This window comes from Scaptodrosophila lebanonensis, unplaced genomic scaffold (genome assembly GCF_003285725.1).
Source record: "Scaptodrosophila lebanonensis strain 11010-0011.00,11010-0021.00 unplaced genomic scaffold, SlebRS2 tig00000043-arrow-pilon, whole genome shotgun sequence".
NCBI classification, from domain to species: Eukaryota; Metazoa; Arthropoda; class Insecta; order Diptera; family Drosophilidae; genus Scaptodrosophila; species Scaptodrosophila lebanonensis.
Window position 1 is genome coordinate 9,384,949 of NW_022060545.1, and position 21,924 is coordinate 9,406,872.

General features: G+C 37.8%; 4 protein-coding genes across 4 annotated transcripts; 1 reads left to right on the forward strand and 3 right to left on the reverse strand.

The window, feature by feature from the left end:
- Positions 1-8,803: 8,803 nt before the first annotated feature.
- LOC115622786 (microspherule protein 1) lies at positions 8,804-10,884 on the reverse strand. Its single transcript, XM_030516846.1, has 3 exons — positions 10,556-10,884; positions 9,749-10,487; positions 8,804-9,687 (listed from the first exon to the last, which is right to left on the reverse strand). Exons 1-3 carry the CDS (start codon positions 10,819-10,821, stop codon positions 8,956-8,958), a joined length of 1,737 nt encoding a protein of 578 aa, XP_030372706.1. The 5' UTR covers positions 10,822-10,884; the 3' UTR covers positions 8,804-8,955.
- On the forward strand, positions 10,794-14,887 carry LOC115622787 (caytaxin). The gene is made up of 4 exons (XM_030516847.1): positions 10,794-11,479; positions 11,547-12,842; positions 12,899-13,009; positions 13,543-14,887. The coding sequence occupies exons 1-4, from the start codon at positions 11,475-11,477 to the stop codon at positions 13,661-13,663; spliced, it is 1,533 nt and encodes a 510-aa protein (XP_030372707.1). The 5' UTR covers positions 10,794-11,474; the 3' UTR covers positions 13,664-14,887.
- Positions 14,888-15,376: 489 nt separating this feature from the next.
- LOC115623288 (gustatory receptor for sugar taste 64f) lies at positions 15,377-17,581 on the reverse strand. The gene is made up of 7 exons (XM_030517572.1): positions 17,487-17,581; positions 17,352-17,437; positions 16,837-17,292; positions 16,497-16,768; positions 15,840-15,994; positions 15,530-15,782; positions 15,377-15,469 (listed from the first exon to the last, which is right to left on the reverse strand). Exons 1-7 carry the CDS (start codon positions 17,579-17,581, stop codon positions 15,377-15,379), a joined length of 1,410 nt encoding a protein of 469 aa, XP_030373432.1.
- A 1,100-nt stretch (positions 17,582-18,681) lies between these two features.
- On the reverse strand, positions 18,682-21,483 carry LOC115622407 (gustatory receptor for sugar taste 64e). The gene is given in 10 exon segments (XM_030516339.1): positions 18,682-18,765; positions 18,856-18,945; positions 19,001-19,163; positions 19,217-19,371; positions 19,430-19,704; positions 19,767-19,847; positions 19,850-20,152; positions 20,209-20,283; positions 20,339-20,406; positions 21,395-21,483. Coding segments are annotated over 10 exon segments (1,383 nt in total).
- Between the last annotated feature and the right edge of the window lie 441 nt (positions 21,484-21,924).

The following is a 21,924-nucleotide window of genomic DNA, read 5'->3' on the forward strand; positions in this document are numbered from 1 at the left end:
TTACAGTTTAAAAACTTCAAATTCAAATCATCAACGGCAGCGGCAACGGCAACGGCAACGACGGCAGCGACTGTGACTGCGACTGCGACTGTGGCAGCTAAGCTTACAGCTTACAGCTGGGCTGTGGCTTCGTTTCGTTTCGTTTCAATTCGGTTCGTTAAGGTATCGGATTCCAAAGAGCAGCTGTGTAATGTTTGCGCGTCTCGCTCTTTGTTTTTTGTTTGCTTTTGTTGTTGTTTTTGAACAAATTGTTGCCAGAACTAATCTACTTTAAAGGCACTTTTGGCAACTAAGCGGCTTGTGGAATTGGGATTGGAACACCCACCCACCAACAATTGTCGCATGCCAAAAATTGAAATTGAAGATTAATTGTGTCTGTTAACTGAAAATGGTTGCCAGCTAAATAGGGGGAGGGGAGTGCCCACGATTACATCATAGAAAAGATAAAGAAGTCAAACAGTACATATAATTATAAATGTGTAATTACAAAAGTTAAATGCCAAAGTCTATATCATGCAAAAATATGAATGTTGAAAAAAATATACGCCGATTCCCCTCTTTATCGTTAAGATTTTAGCTCGGCTGATATGAACCACACATATATAGTGCATATATGTATGTGTAGTTCTAATCTTCTAATTAAAGTGAGGCATTTAAGTCCTCTGAGGCATATTAGTAATGATTAAATGTGATTAATAACCAATTATATGAGTTGGCCTTTAATTAATAGTTAGAAAGGTAAGGATTTGATATCAATAGGCATTAATATTAATATAACAAATATTATTATTACTAATAAAAACATGTTTCTGTATTAAATTAGAGTTCAGAGAAATTTATATTTCTCTCAAATAGAAACTTTAAAAGTTGAATGGAAATATTTTGAAAATTTCAATAAAAATCATGATGGAAAGTTTTTTTTTATTAAGATATTAAATATACTTGTACATATATTCAAAAACAATCTACAAGCTCATAAGTAGAGCAGGATTTCGGTTTACAGTTTTAATTCAAGATCGCAGGTTTGATCTTTACATTAAGAAAATCGGTAAATCGAATTTATAAGAGAAATAATTGTTTATCCCTTATTAGGAAAATTTAATTGAATATAAATTCGCTTATGATGAGAGGTGTTTTTTATTATTATTTTTTTATTTTGCTATAAAGTTAACTGCAGTTTGCTGAGAATATAGAAAATCTTCCACCACCTTATTGTGAAAATGTCAGGAGCTAAGTGAACTTCAGGAAACCATATATAGTTACTAAGGCATCGACTTCTGATTTATTCCTCCCAGAAGCCCACATTTCGGAGGACTCTCAATGTCACGGCCGGAGAAATGCTTATTGATAAGGAAACAACGCTGTAAAAGCAATAAGGAAGATCTCGTTCAATCTTATCTCACGCCACAATACTTCATCCTTGGTTTCGGTATAAAGAGCCAGCTATCAATCGAACCAGGCGTGGAAGACTATTCAAAAAAACTGAAGCATTCATTTTTGTACCGATATATGCGACTGAATGATGCAGCAAAGTCGGACAATGACCCGCCTGTATACCCAATTTTGTGGTCAGAAAGGATTTCTTTTATTTCCGTATATTTTCAATAATTTGAAGCAGTCGTGAATAGCTGTATTTACCCATATAATACTACTTATATTCATCCCTCTTTAATATTGATTCAAATTTGCAAGTGCAATCAATAAGTTAAAGATGTTCGTTCCCATACTTCTTAGTTCAACTTACGAGCTCTAATAACTTCAATGCCAACTCTTAAAATATGTAGTTTAGTTTAAATTCAACTCTTCAAGGCCAACAGCACAAGAACTAACACTCATAGCTGAGTGCTAAATAATACAATATCAAGAGCTCCAGCAATAATAAAATAGGCATAGAAAAATGCCAATCTATGGATACAACAATCAATAAAACGCAGAGAGTATTAGAAAAGTAAATAAATAATAAAAAATTATGTTGCCCACACCAGTTGTGCAAAAAGCCAAAATATCGCACCATAAAACTATGCGAGGCATATGCCTCGTATGTATTTATAAATCTGTTGGTGCTGGCTTGATTTAATTAAAAAATCAAAGTTGTAATTACAATATTTGTCGATGGCAAACAGATTTCGATATCAACTCGAGCTCGAGCCTCGCTAAGCCCCAAAGTGGAGTTGCGAATTGAACGTGCTTTGATATTTTTTTTGCTTTTTCTGTTTATTTTTTGGCGCCGCAGCATAAAAGCAGAGCGCTCGGTGTCATTGTTGTTGTTGTTGCTGCTGCTGCTGGCATAGGTGCGTGGGTGACTGACAGTCGTTTGTTGGGGTCTAATGGCCCGGCGCGGCGTCACAGACGCCGTCATTTCAAGGCCGCAAAGCTCCAATTGTCTGCGCAGGCGGAGGCTGTCGAACCTGTCGCCATCGGGTGCCGGCGCTATGCTATCAATGGAGTCCGCAATTAATGCACTTTGAATTGCTATATCGGTTGCGCCTATTTCCATTTTGTCAATGCTGTGTGGGTAACGCACAATGACGTCACTGTGTATCGCCCCAGGTCGTATATCAAAATAACAAATTTACAAAAACTTTTTCGCATTTTCATACATAAATCACACACTTAAGACATTGCTCACGAAGTTGTTCCATAAATTCAACTAAAACCTAGCTACCCAGCCGACCAACAAATTCAATTCACCAATAGTTTCCATCATAGACTCATTTCATATGCAGCGCACAGCTCGACGACCCACTGTGCGTTCGATTAAAGGTAAAACAAAACACGGAACAAATACAACAGCACACACGCTCGTAAATTTATGCGTTACATACAAAATTTAAATATTCCCCATGTATTGCACACACGCATGACGCATTCTGTCTAAAAATGTCACTCATTGTCAAATCTGACAAACCACCCTACCGCACCGTACCTCACAGCACCACCCACAACCACAACCACATCCACCCACCCGCACTGTACAGTGTGCCCAATCCAATATCTCGAAGAAGAAATGCTGCAAAAAATGTAAGCAATGATCAGCATCTCTCAAAACTGGGCCAACAATAATTAGAAAATTCCTAAACAGTCTGCGATCAACTTATTTGTACCTTAATGTCACGAAATTGGGTTAATCTTATTAGGAAATAAAATGCTTATAAATTAATCATGTAGTTTTGAGTTTCGATTTAGTCGCTGGTAAGCGCAATTAAGTAACTATCCCTGATGTTTTTGTATAAAAAATGTAGTCGATTAAATTGTGCAATCTTAATTAATTAGTTCTTCTGTGTGTAATAAAATTTTACAATCTGTCTGATTTATTGTTGTCAATATGGAGTTATGAGTACGATAAGAGATGGCTACAATAAAGTTTAATAATATCATATATATCATATCAGTAATAGCTTCTATAAAGGGAATACTAATTAAGGAATGGTAGACATTCTTAAGCTAAAATAATAAATGAAAAAAAAACTTTTTTAAATGACACACACAAGAATCTAAATATAATTTTTAAATAATATAACTATTTAATTTCTGTATATTTTCTATTAAATAATTTTTTCTTTTAAGATTTTAACATTTCTTGAAGCATTTGAAATCGATAAACAAACTTGCTTTTTGGTACTTCCTAATGTAAGTTTATGGCGCTAATTCCATTTAAAAATTCAAAATTTTCATTTTCATACTACTAAAGGGGGTTCTGTGTGAAGTAATGTTATTTAGTTCCAACAAACATAAAAGACGGTAACTATTTTAGCTTATTAATACACTTCCTTCAACTAATTAGTTTTTCTACGTGTATTTTATCCACTTAGTATGACAATTCAGCCCACTACTGGGGAATAGAAATGCTTGGAATTGGCGTCAACAATTGACAATCGCAAATTAAACTGATGGCAACGCGATTAGCAAAATTAATAACAATCGAATAGCAACAACAGCACTGACAGACTAAGTGGTAGTGTGCATTGTTATTAATAATAATAAATATGTATTGTATAATCTGCATGCGTACGTGCAATTATGACACGCACTGTACATACTTAAAAGTCCGTGCGAAATAGAGGAAATAAAAGCGCCTGCGGCCAAGTTGGTTCATTGTTACAACTACAAATATGTGCATACCTATGTATGTACATATGTACACATGTAAGTATGTAGATATTATATATAGGCATCTATGTAGCACTTGTGATGGACACTCGTGAATAACTCTTGAGTACTTCGAGTGGTAATGCGTGCTTTTTGTTTTCATTCATTCATCGGATTTTTGGCAAATTGTTGCATGCCCTCTAACAGTGTTAAGGCAAACGTGATTACGATTTTTATTTAGATGTGACACCTTTTGTTTTATGTAATTCACAGCCCCTACTCCAGCTTGTTGACTTTTTACACTTGGCCAGGTTTTATTTTCTATTTTCACAGCCACATGACCTCATGCGACATGGCTTGTCATCTAGAGAGCCGACTGTGAAAGTTTTCGGCTGAGACCCCCACGCAAAGCTGCGCTCCAATTTGGCCGAAAAAAGCAGCGCACAAAATATAAATAACAACAAACTGTTAATACAAATAACAAAAAAAAGAGACGCATGACCTACGCTAATAGTATAAAAGGCATAGAGCAAATAAAGAATAGCCAGGCAGCTACGAAAACATTTCGAATAACAATTTTTAACTAATTTTAGCCGTTGCGACATCGCCAAAAATCGCAACAACAAAAGTTCGCTGAACTGCACAAAACCCAAAAATCTATAATATATATGTAATAACAACAACAACAACAACAATAGCAACGCCCAGAGAAGACAAAGGCAAGCTTCATTAGTTCTGGCAACAGCAACCAGCGATCCATTGGATCTGGCCAAAAAGAAAGCATTCAACAAGCTCCAGCAGTTGGCACAAAAAAATGCACACAAATCAACGTTGGGGCAGGTGGAAGCATTCGATAAAGTTGGGGGAACAGAAAGACAGACAGAGAGAGAGAGAGAGAAAATTCCATCTATAAATTTCTAGCAAAAATAAATGGACTTTTTATAGACAGTGACAACAATTAATTATATATTAATATGCTTGCAATGCGCCATCGCCGCCAGCGTCTCGTTCTTGAGGCGTTTCAGCAACGAACCACCACCAGCACCAGAACCACCAACCACCAACAACCAGCAGCTTATTAGTTTATAGTGTCAACAACTAAAATTAATCCCGTCGAGGTGGCGACTTCATAAGGCCGAAAGAAAGGCCATTTCTTTCGACTCTACAAAGTCATCGAACTTTCTTTTTATTCTTAAGCCGCAACCGCTTCTGCTTCTGCTGCTGCTGCCCTGCCTAGGCTGTTTCTATTCTGAGTTTAGTTTTGTTTATACTACTTGTATAACCAATTCTTAAGTATATGTATTATGTCTCATCACTTATCTGCCCTTTGTCTGTTTGCCAGCCATATTAATTAATTATGCTTGAAAGGCCAGTCAGCCAATCAGCCCCGCGAAGGCAATTTGTTGCAGTTTCTTGTAAAGATATGTAAGTTTATTGTTAAACCGTTTGGGTCGTGGCCGTTTCAAATTTTCCAATCTCCTGACTAATTTTATTAATGATGCGCAATTTGTTACAATTAGCAACGATTTAAAATGGGCTTAGAAGCCTTTTATTAACTGATAGTGCTGTCAGTTAGCGAATACAGTGGCATTATTAACAATGTGATTAGTAAACGCTTGATTAATAACGATGCGATCAAATAGAACAGTCTGAGAAACGCAAATAACAAGAATTTTAAAACTAAGCGACCATGAGTTTTCGAATTGAGCAACATAATCGCCTAAAATGGATTAATGTTTTTAGTTTACATTCAATTTTAAATAACTTTTCGCTATTAATTAAATCAAAAATCGATCGATTCTATTTCACCTCAATGGTAATGAAGAGTAGCTCCATAAGGAATATAGTAAAAGAATGCGTTCTATTTTTTTCAAGTACGTTTCCATTTAAAATCATTGTTTTAATTAACTATAAAACGTTTATTCATAATTAATCATCTTTGTCGAACAAAAATAAAACAAAATTTGAAAAATATAAATATTTTATTGACTCTTGTACTTTAAAAACATATTCTTTAATTTATCAAAATAATTTTTTCACTTCAAATTAGAAACAGCTTTAACAAAGAACAAAATCAAATTTAAATCAAAAAAATTCTCGAAATGAAAAACAATATACCATATTATAAGGTCTTTAAACGACTTTTTTTTGAAAATATTATTTTATTTGGTGTGTTTTTTTACATTTCAGGAATATGTATATTATTTTAATTTATTTAAAACAAATCATACATTTTTTTCTGGAAATATTTTTAAATTAAAGAATTTTAGGAAATTTATGGAATATATTCTCAATATATACAAAAATGTTATCAAAAAACAAAATACTTTTCTGTAGTTTATAATAATTACATATGTATATGTACATAGATTTGTTTTTAAATGAAAACCATTTCAACTTCTATCCCAAAACTGTGCAGTTTGTCATTACTATTTATTCGGAAAGCTTTAGAAGTGACTTAAAAACTGAAAATGTAGATCATTATTCGAATTAAATCCCAAAATTGTAAATTTTGACATTCATTTTTATGCCTTTTTGTATTGGAACTTAATGTGTGCAATCATTTGTCTCATTTACACTAATGTCACATAAAGATAGTCTTAATTACCCGAATATATGGGTCAACACACTCTGGGGAGCCACGGTCTTCCATACTATACACAACAAAGAACATTTTAAAGAGATCAAAAATTAGTAGATAATAGCCTAGCTGTGCCGTTTTAGACTTGTTATTTTCAACCGCGCTGATGAGAACAGAAGTCATTTAATAGACCCGTTAGCCATATCGTAAAATTATATTCAGTTTATCCACACCAGGGAAAATAATCAAAGCGCAGTTGCATATTAAAAATTGAATTATTATTATTCACTTCTAATACATTTGAAGGCGCCAATCAAGATTTTTATTGTCTTTTACGACACCTCGACCATATCAGCAATTTTGATCAAAAATTAGAAGCATCTTTAGTTAAACAAGAAAGGAATGCTAAAGTCGAGCAGGCTCAACTCTTAAATACCCTGTACCACCCCACAAAAAAGTAATTAAATTAATTTAATTAAATTAATTAATTAATTTAATTAAATTAATTAATTTAATTAATTAATTTAATTAATTAACTAAATTAATTTAATTAATTAACTAAATTAATTTAATTAATTAACTAAATATTCCATGCATGCATAGATACATTTACATTTACATCAGAATCGTGCCTTAAGCGTGTTTGTGTACTTGTACATATGTATGTATGTGTGCATTGGGCCTGGTTATATGGCTATAACTTTCTTTCCGATCATTCTATCATAATGAAACTTGGTATACGGATATACAATTACTAACTGGATGTGTCTACCAAATTTTAGTTCAAAATTCCAAGAATTACGGGAGTTATAGAAAATCGTTAATAGGGGGGGAGTGGGGGGGTGGATCAGAAAAAATGAACAAACTCGTCCTTTCTCGGTCTCAGGAGAATCTGTATACCAAGTTTGGTTATTCTAGCTCTTATACTTTCGGAGATCCTTGCGTTCATACAGACAGACAGACAGACAGACAGACGGACAGACGGACAGACGGACAGACGGACATGGCTATATCGACTCGGCTTGTCATGCTGATCAAGAATATATATACTTTGTGGGGTCTACCAAGCCTCCTTCTGTGTGTTCCATGTGCACTCGCACAAAACTAATATACCCTTGTACCCTTTGGGTACAGGGTATAAAAAGGTGTGTATGTCTGCTGTTAAGTTCTTATAATTTTAAGAGTTAGAAAAACAGAATTATTTATCATTATTATTATTTATTTTATAATTCTTAAATTTTTCAGCATTAGCGTATAACGAATTTTCTCATGAAGATTAAATAACTGATCAGTGAAATATATATATTTATTTCCAGAGATTTGATAATGTTGATTGATTTATATTTGATTGATTTGGTTCAAATTCTAATTAGAATAAAATATTATTTGTACATTTTAAAAATTAAATGAAACAAGGCATGTAGGGTGTGAAATATTTTCACTGCTTTTATAGTTAATTAAACAAAACAAATGCTGTCTGCTAATTAAACACAACCATGACACAGCTCGTTAGTCACATTATTCATATTTGTACGTACATACATATAATATCAACTAAAATAATTAAACCAAGCAAAAAGTACACACATGCTTTCGCACCATTTGAGTTGTAAGAACAAACGAAAAGCTCACAATACAAATTGCACATTTCGAACAAACAACAACAAAACATCAACAATACACACATTTGTGGCAGCAGGGCTGAAACAATCGAGTTTTATTGTGCTTCTTAGTCAGAAATTCCCAAATGCGCCATAGAAGTTTGTCGTCGTTTTTCTGCTTGTTTTTCTATGCAAATAGTATTGTTTATGATCAGATACTTTTTGGTTTCGTTCTGGCTTGAGGCAAGCTAAGATTGGTCGTTGACAACAGTCTGAGGCGTGGGAGATTTGTGGTCATAATCCGCCGTCAACCATGTAGGCTGACCGCAAACTTAAGATCCTGCTACAATTTGTGTTACGAGTAGAGGCCATAAAGAAATATCGCATTAGAAACTTTCGAAACAGAGTTTGGGCGTTCAATTGATTGCAAACTTGTTGCTCGCTTCCGTTTCGCAGTGTAGGAGTTTATTTATACAAGCCAGAACGCTGCTAATGTGGGCGACACCGAAATAGACAGTCATACACACAAATGTACATATCTATGTGTTGTATATTTATCTTTCAAGAACTTGTTTCATTAAGAATGAAATACATTACATGTGACCTTGATTAAGAGCGCAGCTGTGGCGGCAACACGTTCACAATTACAATGTATTGCCATTCCAGGCCTAACCTAATGCTAAGTTAATTCAAAGGATTCGATGTTTTAGCGCTCTCCTGTCGTATGGCGTTAATGAGCTCATAGTTCACCAGGAAAGTGAAACGCAGTCCGGACATCTCAACGGTGCAGTTGTTCGCGAGACGGGTCTTGCTGCCCGTCAGCAACGGAGTGCCGTCAATGAAGATGGCGCGTTTGCCTTCGTTGGCAATGAAGAAGTCACCATTGCTGCGCAACTTAATGGTACCTTGACGTCGCGATATTTTGGCCGCGGGTCCCTCCAGCGACAAATCTACATCCACCACACAATCCTTAGCATCGCGTCCGAAAGTAATCTCTTTGGAGCGCATTAAATAGCGCACATGACGACCGCATAGACAAGCCAGAGTTTGATTATCAAACTCGGTGGCTGTAGTGGGGCCCAAGACGGAGTCAACGAGCACACCCCAGCGTGACAATTCGTTCTCCAGCAGCCGTATGTCACGCTTGTTACGTCGATCCGCCAATGTTAGTTCTATTTCCAAAGCCTCGTCGTGCTGGTCGTGCAAATCATGATCGAAAATTTGATCCTCCGCATCGGAAAAGCTTAATGGCTGGTCTGTAGTCTGCAGAGAGCGAATGCTCTGATCGGGCAGCAGATTATACTGCTTCAGCAGCAGCCAGTGATTGTGCAGAGATTTGGCAGTGCGTGCACAATAAAAAACAGCTGCATTCTTTTCCAGCAACTCCTGGAATTGTTCCATCTTGGGCGTTTCAGTCTGCGAACATGTTAAAAATAATGAAGTTACAAAACTAGCGTATTTGTGCTGCAATGCTTACGCTTTTGATGGTGCCCAAAAGTTCCTCCTCTTGCGTACTATACAATGCCTTGCGCTGTACCGATTCTATTAGTTCGGGATGCAGATTGCGCATGGCGGAGACGGCAATGCGTGATACAGCTGGCTCATAGAGCAGTGCATACCAACGTTGCTGCAATTCCTGCAGCGTAAATTTGCAGGAGAACTTTACGCCGCGATGAATCATGCGCAAATCATTGGTCTGCTGAATGCCTATGATGAGGGCGAGATCATCGATGGGCTTCCAGCGACCCAAATCCTTGGTGGCAATTTGGCCCAAGGGACGACCATTGCGACGTGGACGTTTGTTGTTGGTCGGCCGCGAGGGACGTGCGCGACGCTCTGTGGCCGGGGCACGTTCCATAACTGGCGGCGCGGGCACAGCGACTGGTAACTGCGTTGCGGGCTGAGCTACGAGAGGTGTAGACGGTGCTGCGGCGCTTAGCGAAGCAATTGAAGCAGGGGTACCGGGCGCAGTGTCTATGGAAGCGGGCGTTTTAGGTGTTTCCGGAGCAGCGACAGAGGCGGCAGTTGTGGAAGAGACAAGACTGTTTCCTTGAAGCAATGTTGGCAGCGACGATCCCAGACTTCCAGCGTAGTTTTGTGATGTGGTGCGCGGTCTGCTGCCACGGTTTAGGTCGCCACCGCCACGGTTCTGTTGAATCAGGCTATATTCTACAATTTCGTCGTCGAAACGCTTGCGTTTTATGGAGCGCGAAGAGCTAGATTTGAGAAAAAGTGTAACCATAATTAATGCAAGGAAAAATTATACAACTGTAAATTTTCTAACCTTCTACGCTTTTGGTCGTTTTGCAGCTCGATAGGCAAATTTTTAAGTACGGGGTTTGGCGAATTCTGCACACTTGACGATCTGGTTGTAGCAAGCGAAGGAGCTGCTGACACAAGAACTGGCGCAGCTGCCGAAGCTGGTGAGGCAAGGCCTACTACGCTCGAGCTGATCGACAGCGTGGAAGGCGTGCTCGGGGTTGCTGGACTCTTTATATTTGCCAGCGCGGCATTATTAGCAGGTGCAGGAATTACTTGCGCAACTTCCATAGCTTATTTTTGCAAACAATTGTACAAATAAGCTGTATCACGAAATTGTGTTTGCGTCGCATTAAAATTTGGGAAACACTGCATTTTATCGATGTATCGCAAATAGTCGACATGCACAACCGATCTGGCAGCGCTGTATTTGCATTTTAATACTAAAACGACGGACAGGCAAGCAAATTATTTGCAAATTGTTGAGAATTGATAAATGTATTGACTGCAACTGTGATCAATCAATTAAATTAAGAAAAGTAAAACAAAGAACTGTGTTTACGGAAGTTTTTGTGCATACGCCGCTAACAGAATTCGAGCGTCTGACCACGACAGTCCTTACTGTAGTTTTGGTATTTATTTTGTAGTGGCTGTGTCTGTTTTGGCTGCAACAATAGCTGAATTTAATAATATTATTTATAAATTACAACGATAGCACGGAAATGAGCTTACTATTTTCACTTGCCAGTAATTAGCAGTTAGCAAATAAATGAAGTGGGTGTAAAGCAGTTTGGAAAAAATTGAGAAAATTGAGAAAATACCAATACAGGACGATTAAGGATCTTCGCAGTTGCGGATGCGCCAAATACATAAATGATTAGGCCACCAGCACAGACAGCAACTGCAAACTGCTAATAAAAAGCTTAAACATTTGACAAGCAGCAATGAGGTGAGTTTAGTCCAAATGCGGAAACGAATATACAAAGTGTATGACTAATCGATGATGACGCTTGCAGTTTGCTTTATGAGGAATCTCCGCATTCGGAGAGCAAAATGGACATCTCAGAGACACCCACAGACTCGACGGGCGTTTCGCCAGTGGCCGACGAACACGCCACAACGCCAAACAAATCCTATGTTGTTCATAACGAGCAAATACAGGATATAATTGAGGAGGTGGAGGCGGGTGAGCAGGGAAATGAAAGTAAGGCAGCGGCAACAACGAGCGCAGCACTGGACAATCGATTAATACGACCAGAGCTGCTCCAACTTGAAACCATGCCACAACGACAAATAATTGAGCGCACCCTGGCTAACAGCCATCCACTGATGTCGCCAACGAACACCGACTCCGATTCGGAGCCGTTTCAAAGCAAATGCAAAAATTTTCCGGATGTAGTGCCACGCACAGAGCATCAGCCGCTGGTGCCCTCGTTGGTGGAGACTGTGCAGGCACGCAATAATCTCAATCAACAGCAGCACCAACCAAAACTACAACAACAGCAACAGCTTATGCGCGCCAAGCCACAGGATGCCAAAGTGAGTTTACTGCGTGCCAGCAGTCCGGATTTGTTAAGCAGTGAGTCCGACGCCGATGTCTCACAGTATTTAGCGGCTGTGGAGTCAAATTTTCAATCGGTCTCGCTGCTGCCCAATGCCACCACCAATAAGACGATGCGCAAAACAAAACGTTTTGTGCCAGGCTCTGGAGTGCCCGGCTGTGAGGACATCTCTAGCTTGGACTCCATATCGAATCACAGCTTTGACGATGACGAAGACATCGAGCACAATCTGGCCTCGCTTAGCCCATCGAGTTCGCTCATTGATGGCTTAGATGGTGAAGACGACGATGACGATTGTGAAGGTCCCGAATTATTGCCCGACAACGACGATGATTTGGACGACTTCGGCTTGACCACAACTCCCACGCCGCTGGGATCGTGCAATGTCGCAGCGACGACAGCCCTGCCCCAATACACGGCCGACGAGGAGAGACGTGACTCACGCAATTGGCAAAAGATAACGTTGCCCGATGGACGCACCCGGGAGATTGACATGCGTGTGATTGAGCCGTATAAGCGTGTGCTCTCGCATGGCGGCTATTTGAAGGCTGGTGGTCAGAATGCTATTGTCATATTCTGCGCCTGCCACCTCCCGGACAGATCGCGTGCTGACTACAGCTACGTCATGGACAACCTGTTTCTGTATGTGGTGAAGACGTTGGAACAGCTCGTAACCGATGATTATGTCTTAATATATCTGCATGGTGGTTCCAACAGGCGCAATGTGCCGCCCTTTCCATGGCTGAAGCGGTAAGTGGGAGATAGCCTTCGATACCCCATCAATTAATCTATTAATTCGGCTTTAGATGCTATCAATTGCTCGACCGTCGACTGCGCAAGAGTCTGAAGCACATGTATTTGGTGCATCCAACATTCTGGATCAAATCTTTGGTGTGGATGGCGCGTCCATTTGTCAGGTGAGCTACTAAATGGTATTTGGCTGCAGCTCAGATAACATTCTCATCAATTGCAAACAAATATAATGAGATCATTTGCAAGAAAGAGTAGATAAATAGGCTTATATTGGTGGTAAATAAATACTATAAAATGTTTATACATTTATAAAAATGCAAGCCAACTTTTGTGTCAAAATCTTTACGGAAGATGCTACACACATCGCTTAGAAATAAACTTTAATTTGATAGATAAAACAAATTTTAATATATTTTGTAATTTTAAAAGTGAAAAGCTCTTTTTAAGAAAACCGTATTAAAATGTCAAAACATTGCATTGAATCCAAATAGAGGAAAAGATAAATAGTATAAATAAAATAAAATTCGGCCCAAAGTTGGGGTAAAATTGGGGGATATTTGCCAAGAAACAACCAAAATGAACATCCGTATATAATGTTAAGCATCAAGTTTAAAGATGTTTAATTAGTTTTGCATTTTGCAGTAAACTGTTTTTATTTATTTGTAAAATATATTATAGTGAGATTTTCTAATTTCAGCACAAAATTCTGGCGCAAGTTGATTTACGTGAAATCGCTGGAGGAGCTGGGCTCGCATGTTGTGGTCGAAAAGGCTGCTATACCCGAGAAGGTTAAACAGTACGATGCCAAACGGCATTGAGGGAAATGCTTCAAACGTGCATGGATTTGAAAATCACCGAATTTCCTTGCCTCAAAAACATTCAAACACTCGCATTCTATTCTAACATTCCTTCGCACTAACTATTTGTTTGACAAATGCTTTACCCTATCCCCCCTTTATTTGAATGTAATCGCGTATTTATTTCATTTCTCGCTCTATTTCCAAATGAATTTAATTTAGGATCTCGACTTTTGTGATATGTATTTTATATTTCTGAATGTCTATCCTCCCCACATTATATATTTTGATTCGAATTTTTCGCTCAACTCCAAGCCGAAGCAATATACAAGTTTCATGTTTCATGTGCGCACAAACTTTATCATGAAGATATAGTGCAGCGTGTTCAGCAAACATCGAACAGGTTTTTGTAGTATTTACTGACAGCAGTAAGAATTGTAGTGTTAGTAGTGATGATGATTATGATAGTATCTACACATTTTATAGTGGCTTTTTATAATAAATGGCAGTTATCACATGCATACATAGCTTCCGCAACAGCTGCAACAAAAGCGCACTCCATTATTAAGAAACAAGCAAACCAACAACAACATTAAATCGTAACATATATCTACATATACATATTGGCTTTTGTAGCCTGGTCTTAATTAAATGGGACAAAATACGCAACAAGAAACCACCAAACTTCCGTACATGTTACCTTCTTTGGCACTCTTAAAAACACGACGCAACGTCTCCGTCGACAGAGAGTCTTTGTTTTATGTGACCTACGAATGTTTTTTGTAGTATCAATATGTTTTACTGAAAAAAACAGAAAAGAAACGAGCATTAACTAAAGTTAAGTAATTGAAAATGTTTAGCTGAATTTTTGTGTAACGCTTTTGTACAAAATATTGTATATTTAAATTGTTCTCAACCAAAAGCACCAATACCAACAACAACAACAACAAAAACAACTACAGCAAAAAATAACGTATTACGTAGATTACGAAAACTAACTAATTAACTGACTCTGACCCCATGCCAGTCATTTTGTAGTTATGTACAAGAAAGTGTGAAGAAAGTAATAACTCTGCGCCGAAAATAGCAAGTCTATAGTCTGTAAGTTTGTGAATTAGTGACCATTATATATACACACTCACACACATCTGATATTTATATACACAACCGCATACATACTTACATATACATACATATATAGATTATGTATTTGCTCTCTACATTTAGTATTGAATGCGACACGACATGAACAACACATACATACATATGTACGTACTATAAGCATATAACCGATTGATATTAACGAGCGATATTTTGTTGGTTTCCTTTTTGCTTATAAAATATAAATGCAAAACTACTATATGCTATTTTATTTTATTTTTGGGGTTTCAAGCCACAGCAGATGCCTGATCGTGCGAGATTCTGGACCGCGAAATCAAATCAGAAATCACAAAACGAAATTACCTGATGAATGGGCCGATTTTTAAAATATTTACTTGAAATTTCACTACCAGATCTTTAGTAATTCGAATCAGATTTAAAAATGCAGCTTAGCTTTATCGTATTTAACGTATCGTATTTAACGTATTCTAAAATCCGTACCTATGGATCAGTAATGGATTCTTAAACTGTCTTTATTAGATTACTTAAAAATTGCAGATAAAATTTAAAGTTTAAGCAAATTTGGTTACAAAATTAATTTTTTTTACAATAGTTGTATTCTTATTTAAACGATTAAGCATATACACTTTGGTCGCAATCCCACAGATCTGTATCTTCATGGAATTGTATAAGGACCAGCTCATACGTCACAATTGTGCCGGCAACCTGTAAGCCGAATTCTTTGTAAAATCATCTATAAAGCCACCATATCCATTTCCAACTTACGCTCAGGACTAGTTTACGCGTCAAATTAAAGAACTTCATGCCCGTGAGAGCCACAAAGTCGCTGTTAACTTCCTCTGTAAAACGCTTGACCTCCGGACACCAGGATTCCTTAGGAACACAACGCAAATAGCGCAGGGTACGGCGAGATTCGTCGTTCACACTCGCCGAATATAGTGAAACGGCCAGGGTCCTTCCAATCAGGAACATTAGTGAGAAATAAAAGTAGACGGCATGAGTCACAGTAGGCATTGTGCTATAAAATAATACCATTAGCTCTAAGCGGAACCAAAAATTGATCATAAACACGCACTTGAGACTGCGGAGCAGTTGCACGCATATGAAGTACAAATTATTGGAGAAGGACACCATGGTGATTAGTGATATGGCATTGTCCAGTTTCTCGCATACGGTGCATAAATTCCGATATTGTATACGACGTTCGGACCAATACGTAGGAGGCATGTGCTATAGAAGAACGAGTAGAATGTTAAAATTGTGAAAATTCGATTCTTGTATACCCTGAACCCAACTCCATTCCTAGAATGTTACCATTTGAATAAGCTGTATCGAACAAATCTTGGCTATGACAGTTATATATTATAGTTATATATTCGATGACACTTTGGAATATGGTGGAACATTATTAATATACTGGGGTAATATTTTAAAAATTTACTATAAGCAAATGGTTTTATACTTCTGATTAGATAAACCTTATCTATGGGAATCGTGATAAACTTGATTTGTATGTGGATACGACAAGTCCACACACCAAGTTTGGTGTCCATAGCTGTTGTGGTTCAAAAGTTCTCGGTGTTCATACAGACGGACGTTCCAATGGAAAATTCTTTATATACTTGTGTAAATAATGGGCTCTGCAATGCTTCCTTCTGCCTGTTTCGCCGTTTTGGGTACAGGGTCTAAAAATACCCTATATAAACTTTACTCCAATTCTAGACACACTCACCATGCCCTTGAACTTGAGCAGATTATCATTCAGTTGCCTAAAATTGGCAGCCAGTCCCACGCTTATGATCATCACAAATATATCCATGTAGTTCCAAATGAAAGTAGAGTAAACATTTTGTATTTTGCCCCACATGGCCAAGGGTACGGAGTAGTTGAAAACGTAGAAAATCTCATCATTGATCGTCGTTAAAAAGTTACGTATGGGATCGTCAGTCCTATGGCAATAGTTGGAGTAACTTATCGCTGAGATCATGCTCAGCAAATGTTCGGCTGTGAATATTTTAAAGTAGGAAAACTACCAGAACTCTGGATATACATATATAATTTTTTCAACTCACCCAACGACAACATCATGCCCACAAACATCACCATATGAATTGTGTAGGCCATACGCGACTTTTCCACCTGCGTCTGATACTGCGGAAGGTCCTGTTCGACCTCATACCAATACATCATCAGGGCGGGCCACTTTTTAGCCAACATCAAGGCATTGACACAGACCAATAAAATGCAGCCGCGAAATATAAGTGGTTCAATGTTGTTGAAGGTAATCAGTCCATTGAAGACTTTGTAGCTGGTAAATCCTATGCTTGTGAGTGTGGACAGGATGAAGAGCAGGCAGTAGAGGGTGCGCCAATTCCGCCAAGCAAACGACAATTCCGAAGGAAGTGGCCCAGAGATACCCTTCACTGGCATCATGGCAAAGAACTGAGCCACGAGAAACACTTTTCCCACGGCCTCGTGAAAACTGCCATTGTATTTAAACTTTTCGCTCGTACTACGAGGCAGATATTCTATCGAAAAACAGAGGAGAAATTATTTTACTATATTCTGTTATTAAATACCGCCTTACTTGGTCTATGATTTCTGGCCTCATATTCTGCCTCCAACCGACTTATGTAGTCACTATAATTTCGCTTAACAGTCTGCTTGAGGGAACTGTAACAAAAATTAGGATATTATGAGAACTTTTGACTCTTCTTCTTACCTCTCATGCATTAAATCCAATTTGCGCAATAACGGCGATTTCCCTTTATTTCTCAAACCACGAAATTTGAGGTCGAATTTTTGTAGAAATTTCATTTCTCGCTTCTACTGGCAAATGCAAGCAAAATGCAACTAAAAGTTTTTTTTTTATATTTTTCTAGAACCCATGGATTAAGCCGAAACACGTTATTAGCACCTGTTGTTGTGCACTTATCTATAATTAAGGGTCAACAGTTGAGAGCAACAGTAAACTCTCATTAGAGTCAACTACCTTTTTCATTTAACAAAAAAAATATCGTTTGAAAAGTTGATATTACAATATAATCCCTAGCTTTCTTTTACTTATACGTTCCTATTTTTTATATGCATTAATTTATTTTTAAATCAATGTTCCTAATCATAAAGAAAACTAATATCAAAACTAAAAATGCATATACTGTTTTCAATTTATAGCAACTTATATTGAACTTTCAATTTTATCCCATTTGAAAAATCAAGTTCACAACATTTATACAATAAAGTAAAAAAATTGTGTAAATATTTTGTAAATTTTTAGACTGAAAAAATCCGAATGCAGGTAGATATTTAGAACGCAACACCACTTTTCATGACCCTTTAAAAATAATTTTGATTTGAATGTTTTAAATATAAAAATGAAGAGCAATGAAATCAAATCAAATGTATCATTTAATTGGAATAATCTGGATCTGAGGAGAAAACAAAAGCCAAAAAGATCATTTTTATAACCAAGCCAAACAATATTTTAGTTAATTGTTTAATCAGAAGCTATTACTTAAAAAATTAATCTTGGCTTATAAATTGCTTTTGATTTAATGAATTTTGATTAAATATGGGATCACAATGAAATATGAAGTACTAAAAAGACATTAAATAAACGAAGCGTGTCAATTTATAACTTTCTAAAACTGAAATGAATTTCAATTCAAAAAACTCCGAATTGAATTTTTTTTTTTGAAACTCGGAAAGTAGGAAAAAATATAAAATTCGAATCAAATAATTAAAGTGAATATCCCGAAACAAAAAGTTAAAGAAACATTTCAAGTGATAATTTTCTAAAATTTCAAAAATTTAAATTCAATAAAAATACTTTAAATTCAATAAAAAAAAATGAAACGGATTTTCTAGTGTCTACTGTGGAGCTGTGAAGGTATGATTATTTGTATAGCAGGGGCGGTTCAATTTTCATAGCAGTCATTAACTTTGTCCGCTTTGTTAAACTGCAGCAAAATTAGTTCGTAGGTCGCGATGGTTCCCGCCACCTGGAAAACATATATATAGCAACATTTAAATATTTAAGAGTTTCGATGGGAAGGGGGGGGGGGGGGGAGGGTCACTAAGACTTGACCCACCGTTATGACCACGCCACGGGTTAAGCGAAACAATTTCATGCCAGTGAGGGCCACCATATCCATATGAACTTCCTCAGAGAAACGCTTGAGCTATGAATGATTCTTTTACTTTGGTGGTGTGAACAAAGGGTATAGAATTAGGTACCTCCATGCACCAGTACTCTCTAGGAACACATCGAAAGATGAGCAGCGGCCGTTTGGACTCATCATTTATGCTGGCGCTATAAAGCGAGAGTATCAGGGTGCGACCCAATAAGAAGGTGAGTGAGAACCAGAAATAAAGGGTGTGTGAAGTCGAGGGCTTCTTTCTGAAAGCATTGAAGATTCCATATTAGGAATAGTTATATCGGCTGAAACTTACTGCAAGCTTTTCAAAATCCTGGCACATATGAAGTACAGATTATTGGAAAAGCACAGCAAAGTGATGGTTGATATGGCATCGTCAACCACATCGCACAATTTGCACAAATTCCGAAAGTTTTTACGGCATTGTATCCAATATTCCTGTTTGGTGGGCTGGCAATCGAAGCTATAGATAAAACAGATATAGCATTTAATAATCTATGCCACTTACCTGCCTCGCCTCCTGCTGCATGTAATCATTGAGTTGACGAAATCGTGATGCCAGCGAAACACTCACAGACATGACAAAAATATCGTTGAAGCTCCAGGCAAAGGTCGCCAATACATTAACCACCTTGCCCAATATGCCCATCAGTTGGTTATAGTCCATAAACGGCCAGATATGTACAAAATTTAAATACAAAAAGCTCTCGATCGGCTGATTTGGCATAACGGGACAGGCATTAGCATAATAAATCTTTGCCAACATGCTCAGTATATGCTCCACTGCAGGTTGAAAGATAGGTGGTAGATAGGTGTAAAGTTACCTTTTTTTATATAATACCCACCCAGCGAGCACATGATGCCCACCAGCGTAATCATGCGAATATGTTGCGCCAGAGCACCCCGTTCCCGTTCCGTACGTATTCCGGCAATTGAGACTCTACCGCCTGCCATTCCACAACCACCGCAGGCCACCTGTGAGCCAATTGAAAGAAGGCCAGCGAAATGAAAAATATGGAGGCATAGAAGATCAGTATTTCCACAGAATCAAAATCAAAGTTGACTTTCGCCACAAAGGCAGCCATGAAGCCAGAGGCGATGCCGAAGAAGACTATAACAATCATCGCATAAACAGTCCGCCAACTCCACCACGAGAATCTCAAATCGTCAGCGCATTTCGAAGCAATGCCACGCACGGGCATCAGTGCGAATATCTGTGCTATTAATAGTACTGTACAAGATAGTGTGGTTATTACTAGTATTGGTGAGTGGTAATTCAAATTGTACCGGGCCTTATAGCTTCCTGAAAGGAGCCATTATGAATATAGTCCCACTTATCACCGCGACGCAAACACGTTCTCACTGTTTGAAGAATTGAAAGGAGATCTCAGAGAGTGGGATTTGGTTGTAAACTTACATTTGGGCCAAGCCGCTCTTTGCTTCTGCTTGAAAGTAGTGCTTTGTCTGAAGTTGGAGGTGCTTGCGCTGCAATTTATATGATTAGATAAATTATCCTCAAGTTAGAACAAGAATTGCAATTTAATTTGATTCCAGATAATATCAAATCAGAAATGAAGATGTCTTATCTGGAGAGTTCTTAGCTGAGAAATGAATGTGAATTTATGTGAAGGGTTTTATTCGAATACAATAAGAATTGGGAAATTTATAAAACTCTGTTCGTATAACTTTCCAGCCAACTGAACTGATTTTTAAGCTTATCGACTGAATTTCTAGAATAGGCTTGATCAGAATAGACTGGCGGACAACCGTTTACAGTCCTATACTATATTAGGCAGGTTGGTCCAGATGTATGGAGATCACGGAGTGCGGGTTAATAATCTATTACCCTCTACAATGTTTTGAAAACACCATATTTGTTCTGTCCCCATCGCAATCTTGGCATCCTTATACAGGGCCAGAATTGTTGCCATTGCCTCGGTTGCCTATTTTAGGGTCACGTTGTCGTTGTAACTCAGACTTTTGACTACTCAGTCGAGCCAGCCTGCACCGTCGAAAGAGGTGGGCCCCACATCCGGGTTCTCTGCAGTAAGGCATCAATCAGCTTCGCCTCCACTTTTCTCTACTGCTCCTGCATCATCCTCTCATCGGCGTCTTTTCAGTTGATGAGCGCCACGGCTACTTCTACCACTACCCTCTTTTTCGCAGTTTCCACCAAGGGCTAGCATTACATGGCCAATTCCTACGTTGGTTTTGTTGGATCGATGCCTGTATTGTGGATTTCTGTGCAAATTGGTTCAATCTTTTATTCCAAGGCAAATTTTACATTGTTCTTTTTTAATATTATTTCGAATAATTTTAAAATAATTAATATTTTTGTCAGCCATTTTCATTATTGGAGATTTCATACTTTTAAAGTTGGATTATATGAAAACATTTTTGTAGATTTTGTGGATATAGTATTTGTATTCAATTACAAATCTGCAAAAAATTTTAATTCGCGGCCTTCACTTACCCGGTGGAAATGCGTGGTGATCGCAAAAAATTTATACGCACTTCCCCTTTGCGTTTTTCCAGAGATGTACTGCTCATGGTTTTGGTCATATTCCATACACCTGCTTGGCCCAGAGCCCGTTACTTACTGTCGGCGACTAGAATATTAAACTGAAAGGCCATTTCCAACTATTTCAGTTTGATGAAAATCTTTAAAATCTTTTTGCAAATTACAGACTACGCCTGCTTGTTAGCTGATAGCTCATAAAATATGCAATAACTGCTTTTGCGGCTATTTAAGAGAAGGGGCTCTTGGAGGAGCCTCCACTGCAAAAGTTGTTCTCTGACTGAGCACACTTCATTTGAATAATAAGCTCCAAAAAGTGTCATCTGTAGGGTTGGGACCTTGAAAATGTTGTATTTGATATTCTGAAGTCAAAACGCACCCCAAAGATAATGCGTCGGTTAAGAAAGAAGAAGCTCTTGTCGTTGGAAGCGAAGTCCGTGCAAGTTCCGTTGAAATCATCATTCTCTCCCAGACATAATGCTTGA

What these genes read in the sequence shown, in the direction of transcription:
- LOC115623288 (XM_030517572.1), bottom strand. Translation starts at nt 17,581, where the DNA reads ATGAAATTTCTACAAAAATTCGACCTCAAATTTCGTGGTTTGAGAAAT. An exon ending in TGCTCAAGTTCAAGGGCATG is followed by an intron (nt 15,995 to 16,496) that starts GTGAGTGTGTCT and finishes GTTCTTCTATAG; the next exon opens with CACATGCCTCCTACGTATTG. An exon ending in CAACTGCTCCGCAGTCTCAA is followed by an intron (nt 15,783 to 15,839) that starts GTGCGTGTTTAT and finishes ATTATTTTATAG; the next exon opens with CACAATGCCTACTGTGACTC.
- LOC115622786 (XM_030516846.1), bottom strand. Translation starts at nt 10,821, where the DNA reads ATGGAAGTTGCGCAAGTAATTCCTGCACCTGCTAATAATGCCGCGCTG. An exon ending in AACGACCAAAAGCGTAGAAG is followed by an intron (nt 10,488 to 10,555) that starts GTTAGAAAATTT and finishes TCTCAAATCTAG; the next exon opens with CTCTTCGCGCTCCATAAAAC. An exon ending in TTTTGGGCACCATCAAAAGC is followed by an intron (nt 9,688 to 9,748) that starts GTAAGCATTGCA and finishes ACATGTTCGCAG; the next exon opens with ACTGAAACGCCCAAGATGGA.
- LOC115622787 (XM_030516847.1), top strand. An exon ending in CCCTTTCCATGGCTGAAGCG is followed by an intron (nt 12,843 to 12,898) that starts GTAAGTGGGAGA and finishes ATTCGGCTTTAG; the next exon opens with ATGCTATCAATTGCTCGACC. An exon ending in ATGGCGCGTCCATTTGTCAG is followed by an intron (nt 13,010 to 13,542) that starts GTGAGCTACTAA and finishes TTCTAATTTCAG; the next exon opens with CACAAAATTCTGGCGCAAGT.